The following is a 17,630-nucleotide window of genomic DNA, read 5'->3' as shown; positions in this document are numbered from 1 at the left end:
CTAAACGAGCTATGAACCTAATCATCTGAATCAACGAGTTAACTCTAAACACCTGCAAAAGATTCCTGAGGCCTTTAAAACTCCCAGCCTGGTTCATCACTCAAAACCCCAATCATGGGTAAGACTGCCGACCTGACTGCTGTCCAGAAGGCCACTATTGACACCCTCAAGCAAGAGGGTAAGACACAGAAAGACATTTCTGAATGAATAGGCTGTTCCCAGAGTGCTGTATCAAGTCACCTCAGTGGGAAGTCTGTGGGAAGGAAAAAGTGTGGCAGAAAACGCTGCACAACGAGAAGAGGTGACCGGACCCTGAGGAAGATTGTAGAGAAGGGCCGATTCCAGACCTTGGGGGACCTGCGGAAGCAGTGGACTGAGTCTGGAGTAGAAACATCCAGAGCCACCGTGCACAGGCGTGTGCAGGAAATGGGCTACAGGTGCCGCATTCCCCAGGTCAAGCCACTTTTGAACCAGAAACAGCGGCAGAAGCGCCTGACCTGGGCTACAGAGAAGCAGCACTGGACTGTTGCTCAGTGGTCCAAAGTACTTTTTTTGGATGAAAGCAAATTCTGCATGCCATTCGGAAATCAAGGTGCCAGAGTCTGGAGGAAGACTGGGGAGAAGGAAATGCCAAAATGCCAGAAGTCCAGTGTCAAGTACCCACAGTCAGTGATGGTCTGGGGTGTCGTGTCAGCTGCTGGTGTTGGTCCACTGTGTTTTATCAAGGGCAGGGTCAATGCAGCTAGCTATCAGGAGATTTTGGAGCACTTCATGCTTCCATCTGCTGAAAAGCTTTATGGAGATGAAGATTGCATTTTTCAGCACGACCTGGCACCTGCTCACAGTGCCAAAACCACTGGTAAATGGTTTACTGACCATGGTATCACTGTGCTCAATTGGCCTGCCAACTCTCCTGACCTGAACCCCATAGAGAATCTGTGGGATATTGTGAAGAGAACGTTGAGAGACTCAAGACCCAACACTCTGGATGAGCTAAAGGCCGCTATCGAAGCATCCTGGGCCTCCATAAGACCTCAGCAGTGCCACAGGCTGATTGCCTCCATGCCACGCCGCATTGAAGCAGTCATTTCTGCAAAAGGATTCCCGACCAAGTATTGAGTGCATAACTGTACATGATTATTTGAAGGTTGACGTTTTTTGTATTAAAAACACTTTTCTTTTATTGGTCAGATGAAATATGCTAATTTTGTGAGATAGGAATTTTGGGTTTTCATGAGCTGTATGCCAAAATCATCCGTATTAAGACAATAAAAGACCTGAAATATTTCAGTTAGTGTGCAATGAATCTAAAATATATGAATGTTAAATTTTCATCATGACATTATGGAAAATAATGAACTTTATCACAATATGCTAATATTTTGAGAAGGACCTGTACATACTAGAGTAACAATAAATACATGCTTCCAGTGATAGTACAGTGATGTATAGAGCAGCCAGCCAGAAGAGTTCTTCTTCTTGTTTTCAGAGGATGGATGAAGAGGAGGGTTTGCAGCAGCCTGATGATGCAGAATCGACCTGTGAGTGATCTTCAAATACACACAGAGTAAAAACTCACTATTGGACTTTTGGACTTTCTGAACATTAATCGTTTAGATCAGACTAATTCTAACAGGTGATATTGTTAGGTCAGTGGGTGGGTTTTCCAGGTTTAATTACTGTTACCCAGATGAACAGGGTCAAAGTTTGTTGTTTTATTTTTGGGACAGATTTACATCTTTGTTCTTTGGTTAAAGATAACACTTTAGTCACATGACACATTCAGTCACTGACTTTGCAGCAATCCCTTACACTGATCCTGCATGAAGAGTGGAGAGAACATTCCTGTTTAATAGAAAAATCCTCCAGCAGAACCAGAACCTGGCTCAGTGTGAGCGAGTGACTGGAGGTTTAATGAGTCAGAACAGAAACAATAAAAGGTTGAAGCCCTGATCCAGGTGTAACTGCTTGGTTATTCTAGCATTTTTGAGAACTCTTGGCGTTCCCTTTAAGTTGAAGAAGGAAAGTCAGTCTCTCCATTTTATAAATCCTCTCCATTACCTCTATCCTTTGTTTTACCTCTGGAGGATCCTTTGTCAACCAGTTCCTTGTGATGTCTTTCTTCGTAGCCACCTGCATTATTTTAAAAAAGTATATGTCCTCTTTTGTAAGCATGCCTTCTGGGATCCGACCAGAGTATAGAACCTGTGGGTCCCTTGGGACTTTACACAGAAGAAGCCAATCAATTAACCGAACAGCATCCGATCTAATTTGCTTTCATTTATCACATGACCTGAAGACATGCAGGTGATTTGTGTGACCACATTCCCTCCAACAGTGTTGGTCAGCTTAAGTTTGTTTGCCTTTAATATTAGGTGTAATAAAATAACAAACTACATTTTCCATCCAAATTCTCTCCAGCTTCTAGAGCTGGTAGAGCTGGATTGTGTTTTGCACATTTGATGCCAATCACTCTCTGACATTTCTTTTTGCATTTGGCTTTTAAATAAAATGAATTGTTCCTTTTGCATTTTTGGATACATTTGTATAGTTTGGATAGGAGGGCAGTAATTTAATTTCTGTCCCTTCACAAATTCATTCTCTTGTTCATAGTGTTACTTCCTCACTTCCTGGTGCATTAGACATGCAGCCCCATTGAAAAGAAGGTCATTATTCCTAGGCAACTGGCTCCCTGGTTTAATTTAGGGCTGCGTACTTTAAAGCACCAAACTGGGGAGAAAATGGCGCTCTAAACACCTAGAGGATTCCTACTTAATCTGGAAAAATAGCCTACTGTTGTATAAAAAGACACTTCACCAAGCTAGAACAGCTTATTTCTCATCATTAATAGAAGAGAACAAGAATAATCCTAGGTTTCTCTTTAGTACAGTTGCTAAACTTACACAGAGTCATAGCTCTGTTGAGCCATCCATTCCCTTAGCTCTCAGCAGTCATGACTTTATGGGATTCTTCTTAAATAAAATTGATTCTATTAAAAATAAAATCTTTGACATCCTCCTGAAGATGATTACTTCATCCTCAGCAAGTGAGACAACATTGGAAATAACTGCAGAACCTGATCTGTGTTTGGACTGTTCTGATCATGTGGAGCTTCCTGAGTTATCAGAAATATTAGCTTCATCTAAACCTTCAACTTGTATGTTAGACCCAATCCCAACCAGATTATTTAAGGAAGTGTTCCCTCTGATCTAGCTATGTAAGGTTCAACTATCCTTCAAATAAAGAATTTTAGAAAGATTTTGTGATACCATTGCCTGTTAAAGATCTACTATAATGAGATGGCCCTGTTCCATTAGTACCTAATCTACTTGGGTCGGGTCAGTTTAACACAGTTTGAATTTCATTTTCAATTGAGTACCATGTCAATGGGGACGGGAACGTTAGTAGAAGGTGGCCCACGGTCCAAAATGATGCAATTTAGAGACAAACAAAACAGCCTAGACTGCTGCTCTGTTTATGGCTGCTGTCAGACTCTGAGTGAAAGAAGAGAACCAGAGAAGGTTCTGAGGAGCAGTGTCAAACGAAAGGATATGAACTAGAGGACGTGTGAGAATAAGCTAACGCTATCCAATGCTAGCTTGCTTTAATCCACACAATAAGCCCAGCGTAAAAACAATTTCACAGTTGAAGATATTAGTTAGTTATCACAATGTGTATACTGTGACTGGTGACACCACCTTTACCCAACGAGTTATCCAACAGTCCTCTGGTGTTGCGTTTCCAGTTCAACTTGGAACTACAGCCAAGCTTCTGTCAGTCTGTCCCAGGGCAGCTGTAGTTACAATGAAGCCTAACACTGTCGGTGTGTGTATGAATATGTGTGACTGACTGTAGTGTAAAGCGCTTTGGAGTCCTCAGACTTGATAAAGCGTACAAGTGTAGGCCATTTACCATTTACAAGCAGGTACTAAAAATAGTAACAGTTCCACGTAACCATTACTAATGGAAAAGCCAATAAAGCGTGTCGAACCGTGGCGAACTGCTCTGAGTTGGTACCAGTGGCAAAGAGGCAAATATTTCTATCAGAAGCAGAGTACCTGGTTAGATCAAACTCAGTGGTTATTAAAAATGGTGAGCCAGGACAGGGTTACGAGGAAATACTGTTATTAGTTCACAATATCATGAAGCCCAGAGTGAGTAGGTCTGTGAATGTTTTGGGCGAGGTAGCATAAAAAAGGCTGCATTTGGGCTATCACCTTAAATGTCACTATAAATGTTCAAATCCCCAACAATGATGATCATAGCCACGTTTCTTACCACTGCTTATTAATTGTCTTATCGTGAATTGTATTGTCTCGTAAATTGTGGTGACTCTCATCCCTAAAGACAGGCAGAGAGAATATCCTTCTCCTAAATGTTGGGATCCATGGAAACATTAATGTTCTCTTATTTTGTATAAATTTACAGTAACTAAATCAAAGCAGAAATGTTTCCTCTTTCTCAGGCTCTGTGGTCATCAACGGCAACATTTTCTACTCCACAGCCAATAACAAAGCCAGCCCAGAGTCCAGCAGTTCCTGGTTGGATGACAGGTATAATGACCATGCCCCCGGACGGTTCTCCAGCCCTGCCTCTGGCCTATCAGGGTTCTCCAGCTCAGTGATGTCAGCAACATCTGAGTCGGCCCTTTCCACTCAGTCGGGATACTCAAGTGGACGAGATGGTGAGAAAACATGGAATCGTGTGGCTTGGGGCACGTTGCCTGTTTGAAGTTGCTGGGAATACCGTTGGAAATACGTTAATTTGCTCCAAACGTTCTAAAAAAGTATTGTAACAAAGGCAATTATTAACAAAGTTAGTGTAAGTCGGGAATTAAAAGCCAATCAGCTCTCAGTCTGTCAGTTATTGTTTCATGAACAGCTGCCTGGTGAGGTGGAGGTTGAAATGTGACCCACAGCAGGGAACAGGTCAGATGTTCTGAGTCTGTTGTATGGTGCAGTCAGTGTCATGACGGTATCAGAACCGGTGATGATGTTGACACACATCAGGATGTGGACAGACAACTGATTGAGTGTCAGACCAATAACTGTGACGTTCTTCTTTTGTCTGCAGGGTTCAGCTCCTCGGACTTCGTGCTCAACCCTCTGGATTCTCGGAATGCCAACCGGCTCCGAGTGAAGATCGCTGATCTGGGAAACGCTTGCTGGGTGGTGAGATGTCTTCATCTCTTTTACAACTCATCTTCATGTCTGACCAATCGGATGGCTTTCTCACTGCCTGTTTGTGTGGTTCTATTCCAGCACAAACACTTCACAGAGGACATCCAGACGAGGCAGTACCGAGCTCTGGAGGTTCTGATCGGAGCAGAGTATGGGCCGCCGGCAGACATTTGGAGCACCGCTTGCATGGTACACACACACGTACACACACACACGTACACACACACACAAAATGATGCTGACACCCATACATTTCGAAGGTTTTGTTGCTGATCAGTTAATGTTCTGAAGCTGGAGGAACATCTGAGTGGCAACTTCTAGACCCACAACGTAGGAGAGGTTCCTTCACATATTAGGAGGTCAAACCCCAGAGAAATACAACTGGAACATGCAGATATGTTGTAGGTTCCAAAGTGGAACCACAACTTGGTTCCGACTGGGAACAGATGATCTCCGGACTCACTGGTGTTTTGTTTTCTTTCAGGCATTTGAGCTGGCCACTGGAGACTATCTGTTCGAGCCCCATTCAGGAGAAGACTATACCAGAGATGAAGGTAAATCACCCACAATGAACTAGGTCAGGTTCTGCATCCATAAGAACCGGGCCTGGTTCTACACACATTTTGCAATTTTCTACACTTCATCTGGAACCTTCTTAATCTATGCTCAGTGTAAAACCTTTGTCTGGTTCCAGATCACATCGCTCACATCATCGAGCTGCTCGGACCCATGCCTTTACCCTTCGCTCTGTCTGGCAGGTACTCCAGAGAATACTTTAACAGGAGAGGTGAGACACCTGTCTGCATGTCTGTTCAGATGAAATCAGTCTGTCTGTTGCAGCTCAGACTCTGATCAGGTATATTTGCTTTTTCTAATTGTGTACCTGTCTCAGGTGAGCTGCGTCACATCTCCAACCTGAAGCCGTGGGGTCTCTTTGAGGTCCTGCTGGAAAAGTATGAATGGCCACTGGATCAGGCGGCACAGTTCAGCGACTTCCTGCTCACCATGTTGGAAATGGAGCCAGACCGCCGAGCAACGGCGGCGCAGTGCCTGCAGCACGCCTGGCTGCACACATGAACATTAATCGTGCCCATGTATGGAGACATGCACGCGCATCTGTCTCACTGTGACTTAATGACTGACGTAGTGTGGAGACACATCAGCTGATTGGTTGACTGATGAACATTTCTGCTCCACCTTCCCTCTGAAGCTGATCCAACCATCTCCAGACACACCAAGATCATTGCTCAGTGACAGGGTCAGACTATTAGTCCCAGATTAAATGCGGATGCATCACCTGAAAAGGTGCACTCCTTCACAAATCTGAGCTGACAGATGATTTCAGAAACCACTTTATGTCTAAAAGCTGCAGTTTCAACCTATTTCATCAAACCTGTGTCTGCTAAAGGTGACTTCCTGTCTCTCTCCACTTGACTTCCTGTTCCTCTCTAATGTTTCTCTGTCTGAGGTCTGATTAGTTTATTGAGTTGATCTGTTTTATGAAGCCAGTCCTCAGTTAAACAAACGTGGCTTTTCTGTTGCTTCATTGATCGATCATCTGTCGATAGATCAATTAGTCCTTCATCAACCTGGTCGGTCGACCAGTCGATCTTCCTGTTGGTTGTTGATCAATCGATCAGATTAGTCGATCAATCACAGACCAGCTGAAATCTCTGTCCTTGTTTCTTTTGGCTAAAATTGTATTTGTTAATTTTTATTGATGTCACTTCCTGCTTATTGCCCACTGATCACTCTGATGAGCTTCCACCTGCTTTAACCCGTTCTGATGACATTAGTGCCTTGAAACAGCCCCATCCCCTGTGCAGCAGCGACACTAATGATGTCAGGAAGGTTTTTTTACATGTGATTGTGTTAAAGTAAAGATGGATGAAGCTCACCTGAGCAGGTGCACCTTTGTGAGTCAGAATCAAAACCACCAGGTGGGTTTATTGGGAATAAAACTGAACGGTGTGAACTCACCTGAAGTTTGGATCTGATGGCTAAGCCCCGCTCCGCTGCAGGAAGAAATGTTCCTCTCTTTGAGGGGTTCTCTGGGTTCTAAAAAGTTCAAATCTGATTGGTTTCTGCAGCTACTCAGTTTTGATTTGGTCATGATTTAACATGTTTCTGTGCTTTAATTAAACATTTTCTTATCAGCTACAGTTATTTGAACTCACAATGGGACTACATGAGCTGAGGTACATCAGAGGATGTGTATGAGAATAAATTGAGTAAAGGTTTTCTCTTCTGCTTGTTTTAACTGAGTTAAGCTGACGAGACCCAACCAATCACTAGTCGCAACGGATGTTTCTCACCGATGGAACTGATTCAGATGAACAGGTGGAGTGAAGCCCACACACTCGATCTGAACGTCAGGTATTCACAGAGAACCCTAAGACTAAAAGTAGCTCTTAGTGACATCATTCTAAGAAAAATCTTAAAATTTCTCATATTCTAAAATGTTTCTTAGAATTTCCCTGGTTTAGATAAAAGTTATTCATGAAGCATCTTCAGAGAGCTGCTAACGTGAGGAGATGTTCAGAGCAGTGAGGAGGACCTTTAGTGAACCTAAGAGTATCTGAAGCAGAGAAGATGGAGGAAAGACAGAGAGAAAGGAGAGATCTTCTCCTTCAATGAACAACAGTGAATGAATAAAACGCTACCAGCTCCATGGTGCAGAGATCCACCTCCTAAACAGTCGAGTCAATGAGAACAGAAACTTCTAGAACATTCATATAATTATTAATATAGAGAAAAGATTAACTTTATCATCCCTCTAGGAGGAAATGAAATAGTTTCAGCAGCAGGACAGGTTAAAGGTCAACCTCTAGTAAGATGATACTAGGAAGGATCAATAAATACTAGAAACAATAATTAATAACCATGAATAAATGTGAACAAAATAACGAACAATATAGTACTGAATTATTTACATATTTACAGACTATAAAATGCTTAAAAAATTAATTTGGAAAAACTCGAAAATATACATATATATATCCAAACTGTAACCAACAGTCCAAGAAACTCCTGTATTGTTCATGATGATGTCAGCAGCCTCAGCCTAAATGGTCATCTCCAACGCTCCCCGTCTGGTGCTGCTATCTCCTCTCTAACTTCTGAATGCAGCAGGAACCAGAACTGCTCACATTCCAGGCTGGTGCTGAAAGCAGAGGGAACGACACATTGATCTACTGGGAATGTCTGTTGGTTCCCACCATGATCCCAGAACCAAATCTACCTTTAACACTCCTCTCTTCTCCACCAGCAGGCTCTGCTCCTCTGTTCACTTTTCTCCACCTTTTTTCCTCCGTTTTGTTTTGGTTGTTTTACCAAACTAAACCTCATTAAACAAGGAGATTCAATAAAATTCAAAAATACTTTATTAATCCCAAAGGGAAATTAAACGTTGTTATAACTCATATTATGAAGGTTTCCTCAAAGAGCCGTTGTAGATGCTGATGGCTGTGGGCAGGAAGGATCTCCTGTAGCGCTCCGTCTTACAGCAGATCTGAAGAAGCCTCTGACTGAAGACACTCTGTTGTTGTAGGACAGTCTCATGAAGAGGATGCTCAGGGTTCTCCATAATGTTCTTCATTTTATGAAGAATCCTTTTCACACACAATGATCTCCAGAGGTTCCAGAGGAGTCCCCAGAACAGAGCCAGCCTTTTTTATCAGCTTGTTGAGCTTTTTTAAGTCGCTGATTCTGATGCTGCTTCCCCAGCAGATGATGGAGAAGAGATCACACTTTCCACAACAGACTTATAGAAGATATGCAAACACCTAAGATTCATCAAGTCACACACTCAGTCATGGCCTTAATGTCCTCTCCTTGTGGCTGGCACGGTGCGTCCCAGTCTGTAGTCTCACATTAACCTTGCTGAGCTCCTTCAGCTTCCTGTGACCATTTTCTCACAGTTCTCTTTATTACAAGTTGCCTCTGAACAAGGGGTTTATATTTCAAGCAGAGAAAAACAAGATTGTGATCTGATTTGCCTAGAGGAGGTCTTGCTGTAGAGATGTATGAGTCCTTGACATTTGCATAAAACAAATCCAACGTTTTGTTTTCTCTGGTAGAGCAGATGACAAACTGTTGAAAAGTTGGAAGTGTAGCAGAGAGTGAAGATATTTCCACAAACGCATTGGGATGTTGTGTCTGTAGCTTAGCAACAACTGAGCTGATGGCATCACATGCAGTGTTGGCAACAGCTAAAGGTGGAATGTAAACTGTTGCCAAAATAACACTGGTGAACTCTAAATAAATAATAAATGATAAATAATATGGACGAAAACTTACTGCTAACAGTTCAATATCTGAACTGCAGAGATGACACTTCACAGTAACATGTTCTGGATGATACCATCTGTTGTTCACAAGTCCACCTCCTTTAGTTATGCCGCTCCTCTTTAAATCTCTGTCTGCTCGTATGGTCAGAGAGACGCTGGAGTCAGGAATATGATCCTGCAGCCATGTCTCAGTAAAACACATAATACTGCATGCCCGGTACTCTGGCTGGGTCCTTTGTAGGGCTTGGAGTTCATCCAACTTGTTTCCCAACGATCTCACATTGCCCATCAGAGTCAATGGAAGAGATGGTTTCAACTTCCTCATTCTCTCTCTTCGCTCCTGCTCTGCATCCACGGTGCCTCCTTTTCATCTCATCAGGGATTTGGGGTTGTAGTTGAAGTATTATTTGAGCTTCGAGATATTAATTAGTTGCTCCCAGTTGTAAAAAACAACCCCGTTGTTTTTGTGAAGCATAATGCCAAATGTCCAAAAAATTAAAAAGTATCAGCAAAAATCCTTTCAGCTGCACAGCATCTGATACCAGAGAGGATAATTGTCCAAAAAATCTATTTTATCCACCAGGAGAGGAAACTGAGTTCTTAAAATGAATTAATCAAAATTAAAAGTAACAGAGCTACTTCAACTTGCTACCACCTTAAGTGGCGCAATTCTAGAATTCAAGATCACAGTAAAATGCTAAACTTTAATATAATATGAAATTAATCTGAAATAGATGCAGTATGAACCAGTATGGAGAGCTGGTAGGGAGATGAATAAGCAAATCAAAATAATGATGGCATGTAAACAAGCTACATTTAAACATATGGATGCTGTGTGACAATTAACTTAATTTTGCTAAGTTTCATCGTCATGATTTAAACATTTCTGAATCCAGTCTAAATTCTATCATTGGTTCATTTCTCTCCATTGATTACTGGGAGCATATATACAGGTCCTTCTCAAAATATTAGCATATTGTGATAAAGTTCATTATTTTCCATAATGTCATGATGAAAATTTAACATTCATATATTTTAGATTCATTGCACACTAACTGAAATATTTCAGGTCTTTTATTGTCTTAATACGGATGATTTTGGCATACAGCTCATGAAAACCCAAAATTCCTATCTCACAAAATTAGCATATTTCATCCGACCAATAAAAGAAAAGTGTTTTTAATACAAAAAACGTCAACCTTCAAATAATCATGTACAGTTATGCACTCAATACTTGGTCGGGAATCCTTTTGCAGAAATGACTGCTTCAATGCGGCGTGGCATGGAGGCAATCAGCCTGTGGCACTGCTGAGGTCTTATGGAGGCCCAGGATGCTTCGATAGCGGCCTTTAGCTCATCCAGAGTGTTGGGTCTTGAGTCTCTCAACGTTCTCTTCACAATATCCCACAGATTCTCTATGGGGTTCAGGTCAGGAGAGTTGGCAGGCCAATTGAGCACAGTGATACCATGGTCAGTAAACCATTTACCAGTGGTTTTGGCACTGTGAGCAGGTGCCAGGTCATGCTGAAAAATGAAATCTTCATCTCCATAAAACATTTCAGCAGATGGAAGCATGAAGTGCTCCAAAATCTCCTGATAGCTAGCTGCATTGACCCTGCCCTTGATAAAACACAGTGGACCAACACCAGCAGCTGACACGGCACCCCAGACCATCACTGACTGTGGGTACTTGACACTGGACTTCTGGCATTTTGGCATTTCCTTCTCCCCAGTCTTCCTCCAGACTCTGGCACCTTGATTTCTGAATGACATGCAGAATTTGCTTTCATCCGAAAAAAGTACTTTGGACCACTGAGCAACAGTCCAGTGCTGCTTCTCTGTAGCCCAGGTCTGGAGAATGCGGCACCTGTAGCCCATTTCCTGCACACGCCTGTGCACGGTGGCTCTGGATGTTTCTACTCCAGACTCAGTCCACTGCTTCTGCAGGTCCCCCAAGGTCTGGAATCGGCCCTTCTCCACAATCTTCCTCAGGGTCCGGTCACCTCTTCTCGTTGTGCAGCGTTTTCTGCCACACTTTTTCCTTCCCACAGACTTCCCACTGAGGTGCCTTGATACAGCACTCTGGGAACAGCCTATTCGTTCAGAAATGTCTTTCTGTGTCTTACCCTCTTGCTTGAGGGTGTCAATAGTGGCCTTCTGGACAGCAGTCAGGTCGGCAGTCTTACCCATGATTGGGGTTTTGAGTGATGAACCAGGCTGGGAGTTTTAAAGGCCTCAGGAATCTTTTGCAGGTGTTTAGAGTTAACTCGTTGATTCAGATGATTAGGTTCATAGCTCGTTTAGAGACCCTTTTAATGATATGCTAATTTTGTGAGATAGGAATTTTGGGTTTTCATGAGCTGTATGCCAAAATCATCCGTATTAAGACAATAAAAGACCTGAAATATTTCAGTTAGTGTGCAATGAATCTAAAATATATGAATGTTAAATTTTCATCATGACATTATGGAAAATAATGAACTTTATCACAATATGCTAATATTTTGAGAAGGACCTGTATATATATATTTTTTTCTCCTTTGCAACAACTAATCACAGCTCTTAGAAGCCAGCAACACACCTAGCAACGGGGTCAACCACACCTCACTAAGATAGGCGTTTCTGTTGTCTTTTCGCTCAGAGTCTCAGCAGAGAAATGAATCACTCTGAAGCTCTGAGACCTTGGGAGTAATGTTTAGACTAAGTTAGGAGCTTTCTGAGAGACTAAGGATCTCTGTAAATATGGGCCCTGGTATTGATGATCCTTTGCCACTTGGATCTGTGTCTAGTCCAACACTCGGACAGCTTTAAGACACACCCATATATAGACATACCACAGAAGTTCTGTGGTCTTTCAGTTCTGAAGCAATGAGGAAGCAGAGTGTTTTACACACCTTTCTGCTGATTCCGGTCACCCAAAATAGATTAAAAACTAAACCGTTTTTAAAAAGTCATTAAATCTCATCAAAATAAATACATGAGGTTTCAAAAACTAAACCAAATGTGGTTTAATGCAACATTTATTTTTTCAGTGTCACGTGTCGATTCATAACGAATGCCATCTCAAGGCCCTTTTTAAACCCAACCGATCCAGTTTGTCTATTAAGATGTATAAACTCAATTCAATCAAGTGGTACAGACAGGTTCAAAGTTCATTAAAGACATTGCACTTTGATCCTTGACCTGAAGCAATGCAGACAAGCTCAGTTTATTATTCCAGTTGGTAAAAAGTGTTCTATCAAAGGAAACCCATCGAGTCACTGGCCTGCAGCAATCCCTCATACTGACCATGCATGCAGCGACAGTGGAGGGGAGAGCAGATGTTATGTGGTAACTAAGGTTCTGTGAATTACTAGATGACGGGCAGTGGCAGTAAACAAAATGAATTTGTCTCCTTGCACTCTGTGCAGACTGAGATTTAATGTAAACAAAGTTGGGTACATGATGTGTAGCCTACCTGGGCCTCACTACTACAATTAGCACGAGAGAGGCTACATCCAGTTTTCTGGCATCTTCTCGTTGAGGACAAGTTCGGGGTGACTGGCAGTCTTCCAGGAACTCATAGAGCCATAGTTACCATGTAACTTTCGTTCAGTTTTATTCCTCCCTGACTGCAAGTGGCAGTAAAAGTGGATGATGTATGCCAGCATTGTCACGAAGAATGGGATACCCCACCTGCTGCTCAAGAGGTAGAAGCCAGAGGAACGACCACTGAATCCAATGTGGACTTGTGGCCAACGTTAAGACGGTAGATACGTGCACAGAGTCTCCCAGGTTGTTGCCGCACAGATGGCCCTATGGCAAGCCCCTCAGGACATAATCACACGCTTGGTGGAATAGCATACAACACCTGAGGAAGTAGCAGTACCCACAGATCTTTACACTTGCGCATTAGCATCAACAACTCAATGCGACATCCTGAGCTTTAACAGTGCTCGCCTTCCCACCGTGACACACGAACAACTGCAAAGGCTGTAGCATCTGGGACTGGGCCAGCAGGAGCACAGGAAGGGAATTGCCAACACAAGTCATATGAGCATATGAGTTGTTGGCTCGGCACAAAAAGCTGTCAGTCACCCAGCACTGGGTGCTCAGATTGCAGGCCTTTTTACTTTAGTGCCTTATCTGGGGACAGAGCAGTGGTTGACCGCGATACTCAGGGACTCAGCTTCTTGACCCCAGTGGTTTGGGAAGGGGTCAGATAGGAGCCTAACTCCCAGGCTCCTATCTGGGTGGCAGAGTTGGGGGCTGGAGCTCCCAAAAGTACCTAAAGCTGCTCCACCTCAGCCCTCATGGAATCCACCTCCGGCAAGATGCTGCATTGGTCTTAGGACACAGCTCATGGCCATCCTCCACTGGAGAGGAGCCCAACAAGAAGCACACATCAACAGTTGAGGGGCAAAAGCGGTCCAGCGTCAAGCCTGAGAAAGAACTTCAATGAAAACTGAAGAGTGTGAATGAGGCTTCCATCATTAGCGTAGCAGTACAGAGAAGATGTGCAGCAAAGCAATGACTGCAAAAGGCTTATTAGAAACAGTTTGAAGTCCGAACATTTTTAGCTTTATTAAACTGTCAGTTTCATACCACTGCAAGCCTTGAAGTATCTGAACAACTGAATGCTGTTTGACCTCTAACAGATTTCTTTCATCGTTTATAATTAATACTCCTCTCTGCAGCTTCTGTACTGCTACCCACCTATTACTCTATTAAGACAAAATTAAATAGATTAAAAAATAATCTAAAAGGGGAAAACCATGAAAATCTCATAAAGATTTATAAAACTCAGATATAAACGAAAAATAAAACAATTAAATGTGGCTTATTGAACATAAGATCTCTCTCTTCAAAGACTTAGTTGGTTAATGACTTGATTTGTGACAATCAAATTGATTTATTTTGTCTTACAGAAACCAGGAAACAGCAAGGATTATGTTAAATGTGTTAAATACAGATAAGGTCATTATAGTGGGGGGTTTTAACATTCATGTTGACACTGAAAGTGATAGCCTAAATATAGCGTTTAATGCTATCTTAGACTCAATTGGCTTTGCTCAAAACATTAACAGACCTACCCACCTTTGTCTTCATTCTCTGGACCTTGTGCTGACATATGGCATTGAGTGTAAAGACATAACAATATTTTCTCATAACCCTGTCCTACTGTTGTATAAAAAGATACTTCACCAAGTTAGAACAGCTTATTTCTCATCATTAATAGAAGAGAACAAGAATAATCCTAGGTTTCTCTTTAGTACAGTTGCTAAACTTACACAGAGTCATAGCTCTGTTGAGTCATCCATTCCCTTAGCTCTTAGCAGTCATGACTTTATGGGATTCTTCTTAAATAAAATTGATTCTATTAAAAAGAAAATCTTTGACATCCTCCTGAAGATGATTACTTAATCCTCAGCAAGTGAGACAACATTGGAAATAACTGCAGAACCTGATTTGTGTTTGGACTGTTTTGATCCTGTGAAGCTTCCTGAGTTATCAGAAATATTAGCTTCATCTAAATCTTCAACTTGTATGTTAGACCCAATCCCAACCAAATTATTTAAGGAAGTGTTCCCTCTGATTACCAGCCCCATTTTAGATATGATTAATCTATCTTTAGTAAATGGATCAGAACCACAGGCTTTTAAGTTAGCTGTAATTAAACCTTTACTTAAGAAACCTTCGCTTGATCGAGATGATTTAATAAATTACAGACCTATATCCAATCTTCCATTCTTATCTAAAATTCTTGAGAAAATAGTTGCTAATCAAATGTGTGAACATTTATACAGCAATGACCTGTTTGAAGAGTTTCAGTCAGGTTTCAGAGCTCATCATAGCACTGAAACAGCTCTGCTGAAAGTCACTAATGATATTCTTATGGCCTCAGATAATGGACTTGTGTCTGTTCTGGTTCTGTTAGATCTCAGTGCTGCATTTGATCCAGTCGACCATAATATTCTCTTAGAAAGGCTGGAATATGCTGTAGGGATCAGGGGAACAGCGCTAGGCTGGTTTAAATCTTATATGTCTGACAGATTCCAGTTTGTTCATGTAAATGATAAATCATCTTTAAACTCCAGGGTTAATTGTGGAGTACCACAGGGTTCAGTACTTGGGCCAATTCTCTTTACTATATATATGCTTCCAATAGGTCAAATTATCAGGCAGCATAAGATAAATTTTCACTGTTACGCTGATGATACTCAGCTTTACTTATCCATAAATCCTGATGAGCCCAACCAGTTAGATAGACTACAAGCATGTCTTGAAGACATAAAAACTTGTCTTTGGACCGGAGTCTTTAAAAAGAAACTGCTTAGTCAGTCACTTAACCTGGATGGTATTAAATTGACCTCCGATAATAAAGTAAAAAACCTTGATGTTATTTTTGACCAGGACATGTCATTTAAATCCCATATTAAACAGGTTTCTAGGATTTCCTTCTTTCATCTCCAGAACATTGTCAAAATTAGAAATATCCTGTCCAGGAGTGACGCTGAAAAACTAGTCCATGCATTTGTTACTTCAAGGCTGGACTATTGTAATTCTTCACTATCAGGATGTCCACAAAATGCAGTTAAAAGCCTTCAGCTGATTCAAAATGCTGCAGCAAGAGTTCTGATGAAAATTAAAAAGAGAGATCATATTTCTCCTATTTTAGCTTCCCTTCATTGGTTCCCTGTTAAATCCAGAATAGAATTTAAAATTCTCCTCCTCACATATAAAGCCCTTAATGATCTAGCTCCATCATACATCAGAGATCTGATTGGTCCATATGTTCCTAACAGAGCACTTTGTTCTCAGACTGCAGGTTTACTGGTGGTTCCTAGAGTCTCTAGAAGTAGAATGGGAGGCAGATCCTTTAGTTATCAGGCTCCTCTCCTGTGGAACCAGCTCCCAGTTTTAGTCCGTGAGGCAGACACCCTGTCTACTTTTAAGGCTAGGCTTAAAACTTTCCTTTTTGATAAAGCTTATAGTTTGAGTGGCTTAGTTTATCCTGAGCTATCTCTGTAGTTATGTTGCTATAGGCTTAGGCTGCTGGAGGACATAATGACCACTTTCACCTTCTTCGCTACATTCTCACACTACTCTCCAATTTTGCATCATTTGCTGTTATTTCAACATTTAACTTTGTTCTCTCTTTTCTCTTCCTAGAAGCTACACCTGGCCTGGCTTTGAGTTTAGCTGTGACACCTTTCTGGAGAGGGGAATCATCCAAGCTTCTGCTGGCAACAACTTAATGCTCACCTTCTACAGATGATCCACATGGCTCTGTCTTTTAGTGTTTAACCCTTTCTCTCTCCTAGACATGGCTACTGACTGAGCTTCTACTGTGACTAACTCTATGTTCTCTCTTTCAGACTCTAACCTTGAAAACTGGCTCAGAGTTTATCTGTTCTTTCTTTCTAGATGAAACGACTAAAGGAGCTACATCCATTAACATTTACTTTTCCTTCCCATAGAAAGTACTCCTGGATCAGTGCTTCTTTGTTCTCTTTGTGTCTCTGCTCTGTTCTCTCAAACCTCCAGGAGGAGTGAATGCTGCAAGTCACTGACTGGATGCAATCTGCTGGGTTTCCTTAGATAGAAAAACTTTTTATCCAATTTGAATAAATAACTGAATCTGACTGAACTGTTCAATGGTTACGATTAATTGGAATGTATGTTCTTGACTTGAAATCTACATGACTGGAATGAATTGACTTTGTAAAGGTGTTGTGAATTGGCGCTATATAGATAAAACTGAATTGAATATTTTCTATCCGTCTCTCTATTAAGCCACTTATTTTATCTATTTAACAATTTATTGGTTTCTTTTGTATGGTACCTATTAAGCTATCCACCTATGCTATTGATTTCTTGTGGGTTAGGGTTCTGTCCGTGTTCTGTCCTACCGGTAATGCTTTGAGATGTAGAAAAACCTCACTAAAATAAACTGTATTACTTGGTTGAATTATTTTGGATATCCTTCCTCAAGATTTTCATAGTGGTTTTATGGAATTTTGTCTGTTTTTTCCTGACAGAACGGATCAGGACCTTGTAATGTCCGCCAGCAGCAGTGGTTCTATCTCTTCAATGCTGTTTTTCTTTGTCGTTTTAATGTTCTCTGGTTTAAATAAAAGGTGCAAAATGTTATTTCACTTTCGAAATGAAGATGGGACAT

The 17,630-nt window shown here is 41.6% G+C and overlaps 1 protein-coding gene across 1 annotated transcript in view; it reads left to right on the top strand.

Moving 5' to 3' along the window:
• srpk3 (SRSF protein kinase 3) overlaps positions 1 to 7,421 on the top strand; it is a 28,291-nt gene extending 20,870 nt beyond the window's left edge. The window contains exons 11-17 of the mRNA XM_047369921.1: positions 1,490 to 1,541; positions 4,466 to 4,684; positions 5,074 to 5,171; positions 5,262 to 5,369; positions 5,665 to 5,734; positions 5,875 to 5,967; positions 6,073 to 7,421. Coding sequence (XP_047225877.1) covers positions 1,490 to 1,541; positions 4,466 to 4,684; positions 5,074 to 5,171; positions 5,262 to 5,369; positions 5,665 to 5,734; positions 5,875 to 5,967; positions 6,073 to 6,257 — 825 coding nt within the window. The 3' untranslated portion in view covers positions 6,258 to 7,421. The remainder of the gene's footprint in view (positions 1 to 1,489; positions 1,542 to 4,465; positions 4,685 to 5,073; positions 5,172 to 5,261; positions 5,370 to 5,664; positions 5,735 to 5,874; positions 5,968 to 6,072) is intronic.
• The last annotated feature ends 10,209 nt before the right edge of the window (positions 7,422 to 17,630 follow it).

This window comes from Girardinichthys multiradiatus, chromosome 1 (assembly GCF_021462225.1).
Source record: "Girardinichthys multiradiatus isolate DD_20200921_A chromosome 1, DD_fGirMul_XY1, whole genome shotgun sequence".
NCBI lineage: Eukaryota > Metazoa > Chordata > Actinopteri > Cyprinodontiformes > Goodeidae > Girardinichthys > Girardinichthys multiradiatus.
Note: the sequence above shows the minus strand (reverse complement) of the source record. Positions and strands in the feature narration are given on the sequence as shown.